Raw genomic sequence first — 20,323 nt, forward strand, 5'->3', positions numbered from 1 at the left:
TGTAAATTGGTACATCCATTATTGAAAACAGTATGGAGGTTCCTCAAAAAATTAAAATTAGAACTGCCATATGACCCAGCAATCCCACTTCTGAGTATATAGTCAAAAGGAAATGAAATCAGGATCTCAAAGTGATATCTGCAGCTCCATGTTCGTTACAGCATTATTAACAGTAACCTAGATATGGAAACTACCTTAGTGTCTGTAGACAGATGGATAAAGAAAATGTGATGTATATATACAATGTGATATTATTCAGCCTTAAAAAGGGAGATCCTGCCACTTACGAGAACATGGATAAACCTGGAGGGCATTATGCTAAAGGAAATAAGCCAGACACAAAAAGACAAATATCATATTATCTCAGTTACATGTGAACTCTAAAAAAACAGTTGAACTCATAATAAGAGAGCAGAATGGTGGTTACCAGAGGCTAGGGATGGGGGGCAGCAGGGAGGGAGATATTGATCAAAGGGTACAAACTTTCAGTTACAAGATGAGTAAGGTCTAATGTATACCATGGTAACTATAGTTAATAATAGTGTATTGTATACTTGGTATTTGCAAAGGCAGTAGATCTCAGATGTTCTTACCACACACACAAATGGTAAGTATGCGAGGTGATGGATATGTTAATTAGCTTGATTGTGGTAATCACTTCACAATGTATAAATATATCAAAACATTTCATTGTACACTTTAAATATATACAATTTTGTCAATCATACCTCAAAGCCAGTGGGGATGGGGGAGACTAACAGGGATAATAACATGTCATTAATAGGCTATAAAACTGTCAGTGTGAAAACAGTATTCCTCAAAACACTGATTCCTGAAAGGATAATCACCTAATTGTTAACAGTGTTTACATCTGGAAGTCGACTGTATATGAGTTTCTTTCTGAAGAAAATGGTGAATATAGTCTGGATGAATGGTGAATATGGCATACGTGAGGTATAGTAAAGAAATAACTGACAAAAGGAAGACATTACTTAAATGTTGTTTTAATTATGAAATAGTTTAAATATACAGAAAGATACAAAGAATAAAAACCCACAACCAGCTTTATCAATTTAGAAGAATTACCCATATTAATTTTTTAGGCATATAAGTGATGAAAAGATATCTCCCTTTGCATCCTTACCTCAGTCTCATTTTTCTCCCTCTCCAGAGGTCATCACAATTTGATGATCATTTCCATGAATGTTATTACACTATTTCCATATGGCATTTAGCCATGGAAAATACAGCGTTGATTTGCATGTTTTCAAACTTTATATAAGTAAGTGGAACCATATCATACAAATTACCCTCTAGTTCAGTTTCTATAGTTTCTGAGATGTATCCATATCTCTAGTTTGCTCATTTTGAGTTCTAACATTTTTAAATCCTAATGGTAATTCTGATTGCTTTCACTCTCACAAACAACACTGAAGTGGGTCTTCATGTACATCTCCCTGAACAGGAGAGACTCTGTAGAGGTTCAAGTGCAAAATTGCTGAGTCAGAGTATCCACATCTTCAACTTTACTAGACATTGACAAATTATCCTTTTTAAAAAACTATTTCCAAATGCACTGTATGCTATTCCCATTGCTTCACATCTTTCTGGTAATTGGTACTGTGAGGCTTTTGTCAATGTGATGATTTTGAAATAGTTACTGTGGTTTTACTTGTGTTTCCCTTATTACTGTGATGTATATTGTCAATTATACTGTACTTTCTCTACTGGTATAAACCATTTTTATCATATGCGGAATTTCTATAAATAGATCAGATTCAATAATTTCTTGCTGTTCTTGAGAATTCATACTTCATAGATGAATTTGAAAACAAAATTGTGAAATTAAGGGGCAAAAATGCCCATTGGGGAATTCTGGTTGGAACTGCAAAGAATCTGTGAATTAGGAGTTAACTGAAAACGTTATTGAGTCTCTTCAGCCTAGGCTGTTTAATATGCTTCAGTTTATTTTGTTATTCTTTAGTTTTCTGGGTCTACAAAATCAATTGTTTTATATTTAAGCATTAACTTTCTCAGCCTCCGGAATTTAACTCCATGAGGACACGGTCTTTGTATTGATCATGTTGTCTCCTCACACCTAAAACAGTATCTGGCAAATTGGAGCTACTCAATATATCTACACATTCAGTGAATATTGAGTAGTTTGTAGTTTTCTTCCCTCAATCTCCTTTTAGTTTCATTTTACAGCCACTTGATAAAAATTTTTACAAACTTTGTTCTTTTTCTATGGTATGTAACAGTTTAAATGCTTTTGAAATTACCTAGATTCACCCACATAATTACCTGGGGCTGATGCTTTCTTATGGTACAGTACAAATTTCTATGTTTATTGGCTTTTGGGAGTAAATAGCAGTCCTCTCTGTTCTTGTCTTGATCTAAATGTAAGTTCTGTATTCGTCTCAGTGAATCTTAATTTTCTTTAATTGGTTTATCCAACTCATTCTCTTTAGAAACATCCTAAAACTGGTTGTAAGTGTTAGAGTTCTACTATTTGTGTCTGTATCAACACTCACTTAGAGTCCAAACACTCCCACTTATAGTCCAAAATTTTTAGGTTTCCCCAATTCTGACCTGCTGCTTTGCATGGATGTTCTGCTTTGTCCACTAAGGAATCATATTTTAGCTGTAAGGAGTAAATGAGTTAATATATGTTGAGTATGGAGAACAGTGCCTAGTGCCTAGTAAGCACTCAATACATGTTAGCTATTATTATTTAATTGAATATTTGCAATATTTGATGCACTACGTTAAGTACTTTACATGCAAATTTCTTACTTAATATGCACCAATCTACAATAGAGACTACTTCATTTAATACTCACATTTCTACAATATCCTTTATTATCCCTATTTTAAGAATTAAAGAAAACCCTGAGGTTTAGATAAGTCAAGCAAATTACTCAGTCACACAAAGCCACAGTAGTAGTAGAGCTATGATTTCCCAGAATCTAAGCTCTTAGTCTTGGGAAGTGCCTAGTGCCCAGAGAGGGAGACTGGAATAAAATAAGGCGGAAAGGTATATAAGAATCAGACATTGCCAATTATGGTGTTCACCTGTGCTCAAAAAAGAAACAAACAAAACAAGAATCAAAGAAGTTCCTCATAGACAGTTTAAAAGACTGAACGTTAGCTTAAGAACAACAGCAAGCCAAAAAAAACTTCTAACTGGAGGCAGTGATATGTGTATTCTTACACTTCAAAAAGATCAGTTTGGATGCATGGTGGGAAATGAATTTAACGGGACCAGAGGTTGGATCAGAAAGCTGTTAGAAACCTGTTAGAAAGCTATAGCAGTGATCCGGTAAGACAAAACTTAAGACTAGGAAGGCAACATTAGAGATGGAGAAAATGAGTATAAATTCCAGAAGTACTAATGAGAGTCTATAGGACTTGGTGACTGACTGGATTGGGTGGTGAGAGTGACTCCCCAAGATGGATTCTCTGATGATGAGCAAGGTGTGCATGTTGCCTGAAGGTTTTCTTGCATTCCTTACATTCATAGGGTCTCTCTCCAGTATGAATTCTCTGGTGTTGGGCAAGGGACCCACAGTAACTAAAAGCCTTTCCACAAACATTACATTCATAAGGCTTTTCTCCAGTATGAACTCTCTGATGCTGAGTAAGGGATGAATCATTGCTAAAAGCCTTCCCACATTTAATACATTCATAGGGTTTCTCTCCAGTATGAACTCTCTGATGTTGAGCAAGGTAGGCAATCTGGCTGAATGCTTTCCTACATTCCTGGCATTTATAAGGTTTTTCTCCAGTATGAATTCTCTGATGTTGAGCAAGGTGTGAATTCTGGCTGAAAGCTTTCCCACATTCCTTGCATTCATAGGGTCTCTCTCCAGTATGTATTCTCTGATGTACAGTAAGGTATGCACGAAGGCTAAATGCTTTCCCACAGACATTACATTCATAAGGTTTCTCACCAGTATGAACTCTCTGGTGTTGAGCAATAGATGATCTATTGCTAAAAGCCTTCCCACATTCAATACATTCATAGGGTTTCTCTCCAGTATGAACTCTCTGATGTTGAGCAAGGTAAGCAAACTGGCTGAAGGCTTTCCTACACACCTTGCATTCGTAAGGTTTTTCTCCAGTATGAACTCTTAGATGTTGAACTAGGTGTGCATTCTGACTGAAGGCCTTCCTACATTCCTTACATTCATAGGGCTTCTCTCCAGTATGAATCCTCTGATGTTGAACAAGATTTGATCTCTGGCTGAAGGCTTTCCCACATTCTACACATTTATAGGGTTTCTCTCCAGTATGTATTCTTTGATGAAGAGTAAGGGATGAGCTCTGGCTGAAAACTTTTTCACAGTCATTACATTTCAAAAGTTTCTTCTCTGTATAGATAGTCTTGGGCTTAATGCCCATTAACTTTTTTTTAAAGCTTTTATGTGTATTATGTGTAACTACTTTCTCCTCTTTGGGGATTATATGTGGTGTATGAAGTAGTGTGCTTGGATGGAAACTTCCCCAAGTTTTGCTATATTCTTGTCCCCTTTCATCAGCAGAGGCTTCTTCATGAGTGATTGTCTCTTCCTTGAAGCATGCCTTCTGATTCACTGTTTGCCTCTCAAAATGGCCTTCACATTTCCATTCTTCTCTCAAACTGGAGTACTCAAGGCCATTGCTTGTAAGTTTTTTTATTACCTTCTGAGATGACTGTGCTTCATAAATGTCCCGCTTTGGGTTTAATTGTTTAGTTTCACACATAGAGTCCCAGTCTGAAAAATAATAATAATAAAAAAAATGTCTCCTCTACTATGTACCAGAAGGTACATTTATGAAGGTACATTCATAAAGTGAGGTTTGTGAATTTAATAGCAAATAATGCCCACAAGAACACGAGCTTTTCTAGTTCTGATGTGTATAAGAACATAAACTGAAAATAGGTCATACAGAAACTTGAGAAGGAATGATGAGAATTATTAAGAACATCAACAAGGTAACTATCAGGTCAAGAAGGAATTACATAGGTGGTTGGACCTGGTTCTAATTTTATGCATGTATGGATAATACAGGAATTCAAATAATCTCCATTCGTCTAGTTGCTTCTTTCAAGAACATTCATTGAAACTTGTGCCAGGTACTGTTCTAGATGCTTTTGATATCAGAGTAAACAAAACAAAGATCCTTAACTACATGGACCTTATGTTCTTGGAGGAGATAGGAAATAAATGTTAAATAAGTAAATTTTATTGTATGTTAGAAGGCACTTAAGTCTATGCCAAAAGAAAAGTAGGATAAGAGAGATCAGGAGTTTGGCGAAGTCAAAGGTAGGAATCATTAAAAAGTTAACATTAAAGCAAAGATGTGAAGGAAGTAAAAAAAAGTTAGTCACTTAGACATCTGGAGAAAGAACATTCTGGGAAGAAGAAATAGCCTAAAAGTAGAAGCATGTTTGGTTTCTTTGAGGAATAGTAAGAAAGCCAGTGTGCCTGGAGAGGACTACGTAGTAGAAGATGAAGTCAGGAGGTAAAGGATAATCAGATTATTTAAGTTTTATAGGTCTCCTAAGGGATATAGCTTTTACTCTGAGTGAGATGGAGAACCACTGAAGTGTTAAGTGTATAGAAGTGATGTCTAGTTACGGTTTAATGAAAATACTGGAAGGTGGAAAGCAAGGGGAGAAGCAAGGGGACCTATTATTGTAGCAATCAACATGAGAGATGGTAATGATTCAGACCAGAGAGATATCAGTGGAGGTACAGAGAGGTGGTCAGAGTCTAGGTGTATTTTGTAGGAAAAGCCAAGAGGATATCCTTACAGACTGGATATAGACTGTGACAAGAAAGAGACAGACAAGCATGCTTTCAAAGTTTATGTTCTAAACAACAAAAGGATGGAATAGCCATCAACATTGATGAGAAAGGCTATGGATATAGCAGATGTAGGCAGTGAGGTATGGAAGATCCAGAGCTCAGTTTGAAATACTATAAATTTAATATGTCTTTTAGACTTTGAAATGGAAATGTGGAGAAGGCAGATGGACACATGAGACTAAGTTTAAGATAGCAGTCTATGATAAGGCATTAATATCCATAATATATATAAACAGGACACACAACTCAGTATTAAAAAAAAACAAACAACTTGATTAAAAGAATGGGTAAAAGACCTGAATAGACATTTCTCTGAAGAAGATATACCAAAGAAGATGGCCAACAGGGACATAAAAAGATGCTCAACATCACTAATCATCAGAGAAATGCAAATCAAAACCACAACAGATATCATTTCATACATGTCAGAATGGCTATCATCAGAAAGGCCACAAATAACAAATGTTGGTGAGGGTGTGGTGAAAAGGGAACCCTAGAATACTGTTGGTGGGAATGTAAACTAGGACAGCCACTAGGGAAAACAGTACACAGGTAACTCAAAATACTAAAAATAGAACTGTCATATGATTCAGCAATTCCACTCCTAGATATATATCTGAAGAAAATGAAAACACTAATTCAAAAAGATACATGCAACCCAATGTTCAGAGGAGTATTATTTACAGTAGCAAAGATATGGAAGCAAGCTAAATTTCTATTAACAGATGAATGGATAAAGAGCATGTGGTACACACACACACACACACACACACAGTGGACTACTACTCAGTCATAAAAAAGAATAAAATTTTGCCATTTGCAACAACATGGATGGACCTAGAGGATATTATGCTTAGTAAAGTGTCAGAGAATATGTTATCACTTATATATGGAATTTAAAAACTAAAACAAACAAATATAAGAAAAAATAAATAGACTCACAGATACAGAGAACAAACTGATAGTTACCAGTGATGAAAGGGAAGCAGGGAGGGGCAACATAGGGGTAGAGGATTAAGAGGTACAAACTACTATGTACAAAATAAATAACCTACAAGGATACAGTATATAGCACAAGGAATATAGCTAATATTTTGTAGTAACTATAAATGGAGTATAATCTATAAAAATTCTGAATCACTATGATTGATGTACACCTGAAGCTAATTTAATACTATAAGTCAATTATACCACACACACACACACACAAAAGATAGAGATTTTTAAATTGGGAGCTGCCAGCATATACTTGGTATTTAAAGAGACTATATTACCAAGAGAATGTGTGTAGGTTAAGAGAAGAGAAGGGAGCAAGGAACGAACCCTGGAGCACTCCAACATTAAGATATTTAGGAAAAGAGAAGAAACCAAAGAAGATTAAGAAGAAGCAAAAGTAAACAAGAAAAAGTCAGGGCTGAGAACATTAATACCACATGATATTACAGGTTATAATAAAAATCAACTTGTTCAGTATGAATACACTGAAAAATAATAAAATACACTTTCATAATAACACATGTAGTTTGGAATATATTAGTTAAGAAATGTCACAAAAATAATAAAACAACAGCTAATAATAGTAATCATTAAAAGAAATATCTTTTAATTTGCTTTTATATATGAGGAATCCACAATGTAAAGCCACTAAGTCTCACTAAACTTACATATTATGTCCATTCAATCACAGTCAGAGCCTATTGTGATTTTTTTAAAAGAACTGCATAATGAAGAATCTGGCAGGCCTTTGTTCCTTTTTCCCAGGAGGTAACCTCTAAACCCTCTGAACTCCTGGAAGTAATGTCTTTGTTACTCATCGTGAGCCCCTTGGACCACACCTGATACTTAATACTAGTAAGGTGACTTATGATGAGCCCCTAGATAGTTTGGCTAACAAGATGACTCAGGCTGAAGGCTAGCCATGCTGGAAAGACCAACCACATGACTAGAGAGTTGGAGCTTTAAGCCACCATGATATCAGTCTGACTTTTGGGAAAGGAAGGAAGGCTGGAGACTGAGTCAAATTGGTTTATGATCCACTCAGTCATACCTACATAACGAAACAAAACAAAACAAAACCAAAAGCAAATGAAAAAACCCCACCCCTACCCCACTGTCCCAAAAAGCAAACTCTAGATATTGAAGCCAAGAGAGCTCCCCTAGTTGGCAATATTCTTTTGAGTATCAAGATGCCTGGGGGCCCTGAGGACAACAGAAGCTTCATATTTGCCACCCTCCCAGACTTTGCCCTTGGTGTCTCTTCTTTTGTCTAGTTCTGATTTGTATTGTTTTGTTACAATAAAGCTGTAATCATAATATAGAGCTTGCCTGAGTTCTGTAATTCTTAGTGAATTATCAAACCTGAGGGAGATTGTAGGCACTCCCAAATTTGTGGCCAGGTGGTCAGAAATGAGGGTGGCCCTGAGGATCACCAACTTTCAGCAGGTGTCTAAAATAACTGCAATCTTGTGGAGCACTGTCCTCTCAGATTTTGCAGTTTGACAAACTCACTGCAAGATTTTTTTTTTTAATTCTATGAAACTAGAAATCAACCACAGAAAAACAAATGACAAAAAAAAAAAAAAAAAAGACAGCATGGAGACTAAACAACATGCTACTAAAAAACCAATGGGTCAATGATGAAATCAAAGAAGAAATGTAAAAATACCTTGAGACAAATGACAATGAAAACACAACTGCACAAAATCTATGGGATGCAGCAAAAGCAGTCCTAAGAGGGAAGTTCATAGCGATATAGGCCTTCCTCAGAAAAGAAGGACAATCTCAAATGAACAATCTAACCTAGCACCTAAAAGAATTAGAAAAAGAAGAACAAACAAAACCTAAAGTCAGCAAAAGGAAAGTAAAGATCAGGGAGGAAATAAATAAAATAGAGATTAAAAAACAATAGAACAAAAAATCAATCAAAGCAAGAGCTAGTTTTTTGAAAGAGTAAACAAAATCAACAAATCTCTGGCCAGGCTCACCAAGAAGAAAAGAGAGAGGACACAAATAAACAAAATAAGAAATGAAATTGGAGACAACCAACAACACAGAAATACAAAAAACCGTAAGAGAATACTATGAACAACTATATGGCAATAAATTGGACAACTTATAAGAAATGGCCAAGTTTCTAGAAACATACAGCCCACCAAAACTGAATCAACAAAAAACAGATCATTTGAACAGACCAATCACTAGAAGTGAAATAGAATCAGCAATAAAAAACCTCCCTGCAAATAGAAGTCCAAGACCAGATGGCTTCACTGGGAAATTCTATCAAACATACAAAGAGCTCATACCAATCCTTCTCAAACTCTTCCAAAAGATTAAAAAGGAGGGAATACTCCCAAACTCATTCTATGAAGCTATCATCACCCTGATACCAAAGCCAAAGACACTACCAAAAAAGAAAGCTATATGCCAATATTGTTAATGAACACAGATGCAAAAATCCTCAACAAAATATTAGCAAAGAGAATCCAACAACACATAAAAAAGATCATACACCATGATCAAGTTGGGTTCATCCCAGGGACACAAGGATGGTTCAACATATGCAAATCAATCAACATGATACACCACATCAACAAGAGAAAGGACAAAAATCATATGGTCATCTCAATAGATGCAGAAAAAGCATCTGATAAAATTCAACACTCATTTATGTAAAAACTCTTACCAAAATGGGTATAGAGGGAACAAATCTCAACATAATAAAACCTATTTATAACAAACCTACAGCCAGCATAATACTCAACACTGAGAAGCTGAAAGCCTTTCCACTAAAATCTGGAATAAGACAAGGATGCCCACTCTCACCACTTCTATTCAATATATTATTGGAAGTCCTAGCCATAGCAATTAGGCAAGAAAATAAATAAAAGGGATCTAAATTGGAAAAGAAGAGGTAAAACTGTCATAATATGTAGATGACATGATACTAAATATAGAAAACCCTAAAGTCTCCAAACAAAAACTACTAGAGCTAATAAAAGAATTCAGCAAGGTAGCAGGATACAGGATTAACATACAGAAATCAGTGGCATTTCTTTACACTAACAATGAATCAACAGGAAAAGGAAGTAAAGAAACAATCCCTTTTAAAATAGCATCCAAAAAAATAAAATACTTAGGACTAAATCTGACCGAGGAAGTGAAAGGCTTATATGTGGAGAACTAAAAAACACTGAGTAAGGAAATTAAAGATGATTTGAAGAAATGGAAAGATATCTCATGTTCTTGGGTTGGAATAATAAATATTGTTAAAATGGCTCCACTACCCAAAGCAATCTACAGATTTAATGCCATCCCTATCAAATTACCCAAGACATTTTTCACAGAACTAGAACAAATAATCCTTAAATTTATATGGAATCAAAAAAGACCCAGAATTGCCAAAGCATTACTTAAGAAAAAGAATGAAGCTGGAGGAATAACCCTCCCAGACTTCAGACAATACTACAGAGCTACAGTAATTAAAACAGCATGATACTGGTACAAAAACAGACATATGGATCAATGGAACAGAATAGAGAGCCCAGAAATAAACTCACAAACTTTTGGTCAATTAATCTTTGACAAAGGAGGCAAGAACATACAATGGAGTGAAGACAGCAAATGGTGTTGGGAAAACTGGACAACTACATGTAAATCAATGTAGTTAGAACACTCCCTCACACCATACAAAAAAATAAACTCAAAATGGCTAAAAGACTTAAACAGAAGACAAGACACTATAAACCTCTTAGAAGAAAACTTAGGCAAAACATTATCCAACATAAATCTCAGCAATGTTCTCCTAGGGCAAGCTACCCAAGCAATAGAAATAAAAGAAAAATAAACAAATGGGACCTAATTAAACTTACAAGCTTTTTCAAAGCAAAAGAAACCATAAGCAAAACAAAAAGACAACCTACAGAATGGGAGAAAATATTTGCAAAAGATGAGACTGACAAGGACTTAATTTCCAGAAGATATAAACAGCTCATACAACTTAGTAAGAAAAAAACAAACAACCCAATCCAAAAATGGGCAGAAGACTTAAACAAGCAATTCTCCAATGAAGACATACAAATGGCCAACAGGTACATGAAAAAATGCTCAATAATGCTAATTATCAGAGAAATGCAAATCAAAACTACAATGAGGTATCACCTCACACCAGTCAGAATGGCCAAAATTCTAAAGTCTACAAATGATAAATGCTGGAAAGGGTGTGGAGAAAAGGGAACCCTCCTACACTGTTGGTGGGAATGTAGTTTAGTGCAGCCACTATGGAAAACAGTATGGAGGTTTCTTAGAAAACTAAAAATGGACTTACTATATGATCCAGCAATCCCACTCCTGGGTATATATCCAGAAAAAACTCTAATTTGAAAAGATACATGCATCCCAATGTTAATAGCAGCACTATTTACAACAGCCAAGACATGGAAGCAACCTAAGTGTCCGTCAACAGATAAATGGGAAAAGATGTGGTGTGTGTGTGTATATATATATATATATATATATATATATATATATATATATACACATATACATACAAAGATGTGGTGTGTGTATACATACATACAATGGAATATTACTCAGCCATAAGAAAGAATAAAATATTGCCATTTGCAGCAACATGGATGGACCCAGAGAATATTATACTAAATGAAGCAAGTCAGACAGAGAAACACAAATATTATATGATATTGCTTACATGAGAAAACTAAACAATAATACAAAGGAACTTATTTGAAACAGAAACAAGACTCATAGACATAGGAAAAAAACTATGGTTACCAAAGGAGAAAAGGGGAAAGGCATAAATTGGGAATATGGGATTAAAAAATACACACCACTATATATAAAATAGGTAACAAGGATTTACTGTATAGCACAGGGAACTATATTCAAAATCTTATAAAAACCTATAATGGAAAGAATCTGAAAAAGAATGTATGTATCTGTCTGCATCACTTTGCTATATACCTGAAACTAACATATTATAAATCAACTATAGTTCAATTAAATATATATATTCATTATATATATATATAATATGACACAAAACCACAATGAGGTATTACTTCACACCTGTCAGAATGGCTAGCATCAAAAGGACCATAAATAACAAATGCTGGCGAGGATGTGGAGAAGAGGGAACCCTAGTATACTTGGAGTGTATTATACTTAAGAGAAATAGGTCAGAGAAAGACAAATACTATATATTATCACTTATATGTGGAATCCAAAAAATAAAACAAGCAAATGAATATAAGAAAACAAAAACAGATATAGAAAACAAACTAGTGGTTAACAGTGGGGAGAGAGTATCAGGGAGGGGCAGGACAGGGGTAGGAGATTAAGAGATACAAAACTACTATGTATAAAATAAATAAACAGCAAGGATATATTGAGCACAGGGAATATAGCCAATACTTTATAATAACTTTAAATAGAGTATAATCTATAAAAATACTGAATCACTATGTTGTACATCTGAAACTATTATAATATTGTATATCAACTCTACTTCTCTCTCTCTATATATATATTTATTTATATATTTATGTATTCCCAAAATTGAACAAAGGACTTGAGCAGACACTTCAGAGAAAAGGAAATCCAAATAGCAATTTATAAACATAAAAAGAAGCCAAATTTTTATATTCATCAAGGACAGTCAGGTGACAAGTATAAGGAGATAATATTTCACACCCACCAAGTTTGCAAAAATTTTAGTATTTGTCAATTCTGAGTGTGGAGCAATGAACACTCTCACATACAACTGTTAGAAATGCAAATTAGTACCAGGACTCTGGAAGGTAAAATAGCATTATCCAGTAAATTCCTGGCTATAGTCTCTGTAAAAGCTCTAGCATACGTGTACCAGCTGTCACATGTAGTAAGGTTCACAGCAGTAACATTTATAACATAAAGCTGAAATAACTCAAATAACCAATAACAAATGCTGGAGAATAACAAATAACAAATCCATTGGAGAATGGATACATTTACACAGTGGAATACATTATATTTCAACAGAAAAAAAATTCAATAAAAAATAGCTACTAAAATCAACATGGATGAATCTCAGGAATATAATTTTGAGTTGGAAAAAAGTCAGAATTATATGCATGGTATATTTCTACACATAAAAAATTGAAAATATATAAATATAAATGTTTTGTTTAGGGATATATGGCACAACTATAAAGAAAAGTCAAGAAATGATAAGCAAATTGTAGGATAGTGGTTACCCTAGTAGTTCCCTAGGATAGGGATGGGCCAAGGGTAGGGGGTGGCACATCACTAGGCAGGGGCCCTCAAGGGCCTAAAATAGCATTGACAATGTTCTATTTCCCAAGTTAAGAAGTAGGTGCATGTGTTTTTGTTATATTACTTAAGCTATATATATAGGCTAATATGTATTTATATGTGTGTGTGGTTTATTTAATAACAATAATAAATAAATAAAATCTAGCCATATATTCTCTGATACTACAGTTCCACATCAAAAGTTTTTCTTAGGAAACTGAATAAAAACATAAAACGCTGGGGGGAGGTAGTGGTTGGGGGTGGGAGTGTGGGTGAGTTGGGGAGTGGTGTTGACAGAGATATTTACAATGACCCCAATCTTCTTCTGAACTTTAGTCCTCCATTTTACCTTAATGCTTCCTATGTCTATCTGAAAATCCTTCCTACACCACAAAGCTAAACTCTTAATCTCTTCTCCCTCAAATGTTTTCTAGCTTCTAACCTGTTTTTGTTAAAGACAATCATGTTCCCAGTTAACCAGAGTCCCCTCTCACCTCTCTGAACTTCCTTTATGTCAACTTTCTTTTCACGTATGCCATTTATAGCTATATTACACCTCTGCCACAAGTCTATCAATTATTTGATTATTTTTATAAATGTATAGCATCACAGCATCTTCCAAGTACCCTGTTTAAAGTACAAATTCAATAAATGTTGGTTAAAGGAATGAATGAACTGACCATTAAGAGAAAAATGAGGCATTTAGAGGTACACTACTTCTACTATAAAGTAGTAGCTAACAGCTTTTGAGCTTAGAGTATGAGATAGGTACTGTTGAAAGCACTTTAAAAATATTATCCCATTTTACAGATGACAAAACAAAGGCACAGACAAGTTAAGTAACTTGCCCAAACTTTCACTGCAAGTAAGTGTCAGGATTTGAACTTGTTACTTCAGTTATAGATGTCTGTAGAGCTCAAAAGTTTAAGCTGGAAGAGACTTATGGAACTGGGAAGGTATAAGACTCAGAGAACAGATAAGAGAGGGCAAAGTGTGAAAGGAGAGAAAGTTTAGAATAATAACTTTGGGAGAACACCCTAAAAGGACTCAAGTTTCTACTGATACCTAGAATATTTGAGAATATGTCAACAACAAGGAAGAGTGAAGAGGTGATACCTTTGAGTTAAGCTGGGCTGTCACCTCCAAAGGTTTCTGCCTGCCTATTTTCTCCTCACTCACCTGAGCACAAGCCTTTTGTCAGCTCTCTCTTCACCATCCAGGGCTCCTTCCCTTGTTCCAACAATAATATCACACTTGGTTTAGAAAAGCAAAGTCCTGTATATATGAAAAGAAAAAGAATTTGCTCATGCTGTAGATATCCCGCAATTCACACCCAGTTCTTTGATCATCAGGGAAGAGGGAGCTTATAGTAAGCCAGAGAAGAATGTGATAAGGACACATATTCAAAGGACAGCGAGGCTGCAGCTTCTGACATAGATTAATAATAGACCTGTTTACTGCCAACTCCACAAATATTAATCTGTTACTTTAGCACAGGCAGCAGACCTTGTGCTTGACTGCACACCAGATGCTATCCAAAAATTCACAATGGTGGGAGCAAAGTGCCCATTATGAGTAGAGGCTCATTTATGCAAGAAGATATTCTTACCCAGTGATACCAAGATCCTGTAGTTCTCCAACATCACATTACTGTACAGATGCCTTTGAGAAGAATTTAGGCAATCCCACTCCTCTCGGGAGAAGTCTACAGCCACATCCCTGAAGGTCACCAACTCCTTAAAGGAAATAAATAAATAAATAAAGTGAAATAACCTCATCTCTTTCCATACTCACCTCCTTCGCTGTGCCCCAGGCACTGGGACTCTCAGATGTTACATCCTCAAATATGTCAAGCATGTTCCCCTTCAAGGCCTTTGTACTTCTCAGATCATTCTGTACAAAAGTAGCAACACTCTTACCCCAGTTCCCTATTCCCCTATTTTTCTCCATTATCATTAATTATTTTGTTATTTATTGTCTGCCCCCCACCTCCACTAAAGTGTAAAGTTCATGAGAGCAGAGTATGTTTTTGTTTTGGTCACTGCTATATCCTCAGTTACAGAACAGTATCTGGCACACATGAGGCATTCAAATATCTGCTGAATAAGCTGGATTAATCAATGAATGGTTTGGAAAGTTCAAGAAGGCGTAAGAGGGTCAAAAATGAGACCAGAAAGTGCTTGCTGTATCTCCAGAAATGGTGCTAGACCAAGCAAAACAAATCATCAACTCCACTAAAATTCAAATACTTCAATCCAGACTACCTAAATTTTGTGTAAAGAAATGACTATACCACTCATAATACTGCTTCTGCCTATAGGAACTGAGCAAAGTTCTTAGAAACTTGGAGCTATGCTATGATTCAGCTGTGTGCCAGGTTTCTATAATGTGACCACTTGATAAACTAACATACATTATGTGTGTGGATATATATACACACATATAAATATACATATACATACACACACATACACACATATATATATATACACACACACATAAATTTTTTTTACAGAATTAGAAGAGGTGAATCTGTCAAGGCAGAAGAACTTTTTTATTGTGCATTTGACACAATTTTGTCATAGTTTAAAAAATTTCTCTACAAAGTAAAAATTCTTAAAGTGTTTTTCAACACTCAGTTACTTTTTTTCTTATTTAATTATATGCAGTAGTTTGTGAATTACTCCCTCTCCACTCTAGCAATACCATCCCTCATATATTGCAGAAATGCTCCTGTTAAGGTTTGGTTCATATGTATACATGCTTCCAAAAATGTTTTCCTTAGCTTATGTAAATATGTATAACAAATGTATAATTTTTTTTATATGACACACATTTTTTCACTGATTCCTTGAGTTAATTTATACAATCAATGAAAATAATTACAATGCTTAAATTTTAACCTTAAAATATTTGACCTCTAACAAAGAACCTCTTAAAATATTTGACTTCTAACCCAATACTTGGTTTCAAGATCCATTCATAATTATAATCAAACCAGTCTATAGAAAGTCAACAGTTTCCTTCACTTTTTTGCCCTTTCATAGAAACATGGCTCCCAGCGGAGAAGACTAGTTCCCCTGAAGCCCTGTCATGAGGTGACAGTCTTATTTCTCACATCCCTTGTACCACAGCACGCGGAGGTGAGGTAGGTAACCTCTTTGCTCCTTATACTTGTTTCCATACCATTACTCAACCCTCTTCCCTAAAAGACACTTAGTTTTCAGTCTCATGAAATCAGGCCACTATCCCTCCTTATTTTAGTTATCTGCCGAATCCTCATAGATACCAATTCTGTCATTCCTTGAACCCTTCAGCATCTGGCTCACCGTCACGCTCTTCAATGCTACTCCCATTATACATAATCTTTGGTCATTTCAATATCCATATAAATAAACCTCCCAACAACCTGGCCTCTCAGTTCTCTGACCCCCTCTCTCCTCCAGTAATCTCATCCTCCACATTTCTACAGTCACTCACTTCCACAATCATGCCCTGGACCTTGTTGTAAGTACCAAACCCTCCATAATCTCAACTTTCCCACTCTCACTTCCACTTCCTATATTCCAATTTTTGCCCTCTTGGTACCCTAATTAGGATAATCCTTTGCCCCCACTAGAACTTACAAATCGTTGATCTTACCGTGTTTTCACTGTTCCTCATCCCCATGTACCTTCAATTCCTAGAACAACCATTTGTTATAACCATCCCCAAGCATACACCCTCAACTTCCCTGCCCCCTCTGACTTCACTGTACTCACCTGGTTAAACCACACGCATCACTCAGCATACTCTTTTTCTGTACCCTGCACAGTTGAACTTTGCTGGAGAACTCAAACCAACCATGCTAAATGGTCTCACATTATGTTCATGATCACTAACTTCCAGTGGGCCAAAATGATACATTTCTATCTACTTACATGATACATTTCTTTAGTCCATTCATTTCCCCACTCTCCTAAACCATCATTTGATACTTCTCTCTCCTCAAATAGTCAATACCTCCTTCCTCATCGTTATACTCAGCTAAAGATCTTGTTTTGTTTCACTGAAAAAATAAAAGCCATTCTAAGAGAACTTCCATGAACTCCCACATCTACACATCAACTTGCATCTGTGCCCATATACTCTGAGTTGATCCTATTATTGTAAATGAACAGCCCACCTTCCTAGCAAAGGCCAACCCCTCCACTTATACAGCAGACCTCAGCTCGTCTCAGCTACTTAAGCAGTGTCCAAACAATTCCCTCCTCTCCTTTTCATCTTCAATTTCCCTTTCTAGCGAATCTTTCACATCAGCCCACAGACATACACCCATCTTAAAAAAAAACCTTGACCACAGTTTCTCCTTCAGTTACCACCCATATTTCTTCTTCCCCTACTACTAAACTATTTGAAAGAGTTGTCTATACTTTCTATTAATTCCCTCCCTGCAATGAAGAGGAATGACATAATATGATGTAATATTAACAGGATCACTTTGGCTGCTCTGTTGAGAATAGACTAAAGGCAGTAAGGGTGTAAATTAAGAGACAAGTTAGGAGAGCACAGCAATAATCCAGGTGAGATGATGGTTTAGGCCAGAATGGAAACTGGTGGTAGTAAAAAGTGCTCAGATTCTGGGTATGTTTTGCAAGTAGGACAAACAGAACTTCCTGATAGAAGACTTTTAGCTTGAACATCTGAGATGGGGAAGTATGTAAGAGTTTTCTAACTGATTTTCCTGTTTTTGTCCTTTCAACTTATTCTCAATAGCAACCAGAGTGATCCTTAATGGGAATCAGATCATACCACTCCTATGCCCCAAAACTTCCAATGGCTCATTTCACTCAGTTTGAGACATTTGAATTTGAGGTGTCCATTCCACAACCAAATGAAGATACTGAGAAGGTAGGTGGATATATAAGTCTGGATTTCTGGACAAGAGTTCTGGGCTGTATACAATTTGGTAGTCGTTGGCATATAGATGGTATTTAAAGCCATGAGACTAGATGTGATCAACAAATGACTGAGTGTAGCTACAGCAGAGAGGAAGACAAGGACTAAGCACTCTTAGTTAATTAGGTGCTTAATAAAAATTTGCTTAATGAATGAACATTTGGACAGAGACTGAAGTTGGTCTGTATCTGGGGGAACAGCATTCTAAGCAGACAGAACAGTAAGTGCAAGGCTATGAGTTGAGAATATAATCAACTCGGTAGAAGGAAGTTAGTGTAACTGGAACTGAGTGAGTGAGTCAGACAGAGTGAGAAAAATTAGATGAGGTCAGAGGCACAGCCAGGGACCAGATTATGTAGGGCCTTGTAGGCCAAGGCAAGGACTTCGGCATTTATCCTGAATGAGGTGGGAATCTATTGGAGGGTTTAAGAAGTGACATGATTGGTTATCCAGAAAAGTTTCCACAGAAGGACAATTAATGTCTGCTTGTCTTGAAAAGCAAGAAAATATTTCAGAAAAGGGAAAACACCAACTCACCTGGTACATAGCTTTAAGAAGTCCAACAGCCATTCTTTCCTCCCCTTGGCCCTTTTATAGGGAAATGGCAGTGTCCTTAGATGAGTGAGATGGGGAAGAGAAGGTGAGAAACTAGGCTTTCCTTGCAGCATTCAGAATCACCAGCCTAGAATTTTTTGGCTTCTCTTTCCTTCTGTTGCACCCTTCCCTCCAATGGAGAGAAAGCATAATGGAGACGGGTCCCTACATCACTTGTAGATTTATTATTTTAACAACAGATTTTCTAGATTTTACAAACAAAAGACTCCGATTAATGCAATCGTTTGCATAAAGAAACACAGCTAATAAATAACAGCACCAAAATCAGGTAAAGGTCTTTCTGACTCTACTTTCATCTCTCCAGTAGATCAATGGTTCTGAAACTTGGTGGCACACTGGCATCACTTGGCTAGCTTAGATACTGGTGGCAGTCTCAGTTCTCCGACCCCCTCCCCCGCCACACACACACTCACACTCACACACACACTCACTCACAGATTCTTAAAAACTACAGCGCCAACCACCATCTTACACAAATCAGTCAGCGGCCATGGATACGGGCAGTCTCACACTGTCACCCTCTCCCAAAGCCCCAAGCCTCAAATACTAGAGTATCAAAACCGATGGTCTCACTCACACACTCCAGTCACAGAGGCCGAGGATACAGGAACAGTGGGGGACAGAGAGTCCCTCCCACCCCGACTCACAGTCTCACACTCTGTGGCACCAACCATCGGCTCACTCGCACCCACAGTCACACAGATACCATGTGAAAAGGCACATCGGGTGACAGGCTCACGGACCGAAGGTATCAACCACCGTCTCACGCAGAGTCACAGAGAAGGCCCGGGGAACGACGTCCGGGTGACCCACGGTCCACTCCTCAACCCACTTCCTACCTGCTCAACTGAACTGCCGGAAGACCGGGTCCCTGCCCGGAAGGCTCGGGTGACCTCCTCTCGGGCCCACCTCCTGCCCCGAATCTGGTGGAACCCAGCCTCTGCGGGCCCGGAAAGAAGCGCCTCGGCCTCCGGAGGACACAAAGGGGCCGCGGGCCCAGTGCTCGCGAGGGCCACTGGGAAATGTAGTCCTGACCAGAAAAGGCCCCGGCGCAGCAGAGTTAACTGCCACAGCTCCGCTCCGCTGGGAGCGCGTAACACCGCCCCATCTGCCCCGGCTCCGGCCACGCCGACCTCTCCCTGGCCCTGCAGCGGAGGCTGGACGTCCCAATCGATTCCTCCCAGCTCCGAACCAGGGTCCGCCGAGCGTCACACCAGTCGGCCTGGGACTGAAGTGCGCAGGCACAAGCGCTCTGTTCACCTCCCTTAGCAACCCCGCGGAGAATTAAAAGCCGCAGGGGGCGGGGTTGGTGTGTGGGCGCGGCTAGTGCGCACGCGTCTACGTAAAGAGGGTGAGGAGCGAGTTTCTATATTGGAGCTGAGGGACCCGAAAAAAGTGTGGTGGGGCAGCAGAGAGTTGAGTGCGCAGGTGCATTATGCTTCGGCCCAGTACCACCTCCTCTAGGGCGTTCTTGCCCAGAGAAAGGTTTACTTTGAAGACAGGAGGGGAGGGGTCAGGGCAGAGAGTGTTGTACTTTGCATACGGTTCCTGTATTTGTGATTTGGTGACAGTGGGTGTCAATGTGTCCCCGTTTTCCTAAAATGGGT

At 37.5% G+C, this 20,323-nt stretch overlaps 1 protein-coding gene across 1 annotated transcript; it reads right to left on the bottom strand.

Annotated features, from left to right (window-relative positions):
* Nucleotides 1–984: 984 nt before the first annotated feature.
* On the bottom strand, nucleotides 985–19,986 carry ZNF570 (zinc finger protein 570). Its single transcript, XM_010963645.3, has 5 exons — nucleotides 19,460–19,986; nucleotides 18,639–18,713; nucleotides 14,773–14,899; nucleotides 14,343–14,438; nucleotides 985–4,757 (listed from the first exon to the last, which is right to left on the bottom strand). The coding sequence occupies exons 2-5, from the start codon at nucleotides 18,669–18,671 to the stop codon at nucleotides 3,403–3,405; spliced, it is 1,611 nt and encodes a 536-aa protein (XP_010961947.1). The 5' UTR covers nucleotides 18,672–18,713; nucleotides 19,460–19,986; the 3' UTR covers nucleotides 985–3,402.
* Nucleotides 19,987–20,323: the final 337 nt, after the last annotated feature.

The sequence above is a fragment of the Camelus bactrianus genome, chromosome 9, assembly GCF_048773025.1.
Source record: "Camelus bactrianus isolate YW-2024 breed Bactrian camel chromosome 9, ASM4877302v1, whole genome shotgun sequence".
Taxonomy (NCBI): domain Eukaryota; kingdom Metazoa; phylum Chordata; class Mammalia; order Artiodactyla; family Camelidae; genus Camelus; species Camelus bactrianus.

Bases quoted from the DNA above. Each gene is read 5' to 3' on its own strand.
- ZNF570 (XM_010963645.3), bottom strand. From the start codon at position 18,671: ATGGCTGTTGGACTTCTTAAAGCTATGTACCAG. The intron at 14,900-18,638 runs GTGAGTTGGTGT...ATTTCCTTTAAG, and splicing joins TTCTTAAAGCTATGTACCAG to GAGTTGGTGACCTTCAGGGA. The intron at 4,758-14,342 runs GTGAGTGAGGAG...ATTATTTTTCAG, and splicing joins GACAAAAGGCTTGTGCTCAG to ACTGGGACTCTATGTGTGAA.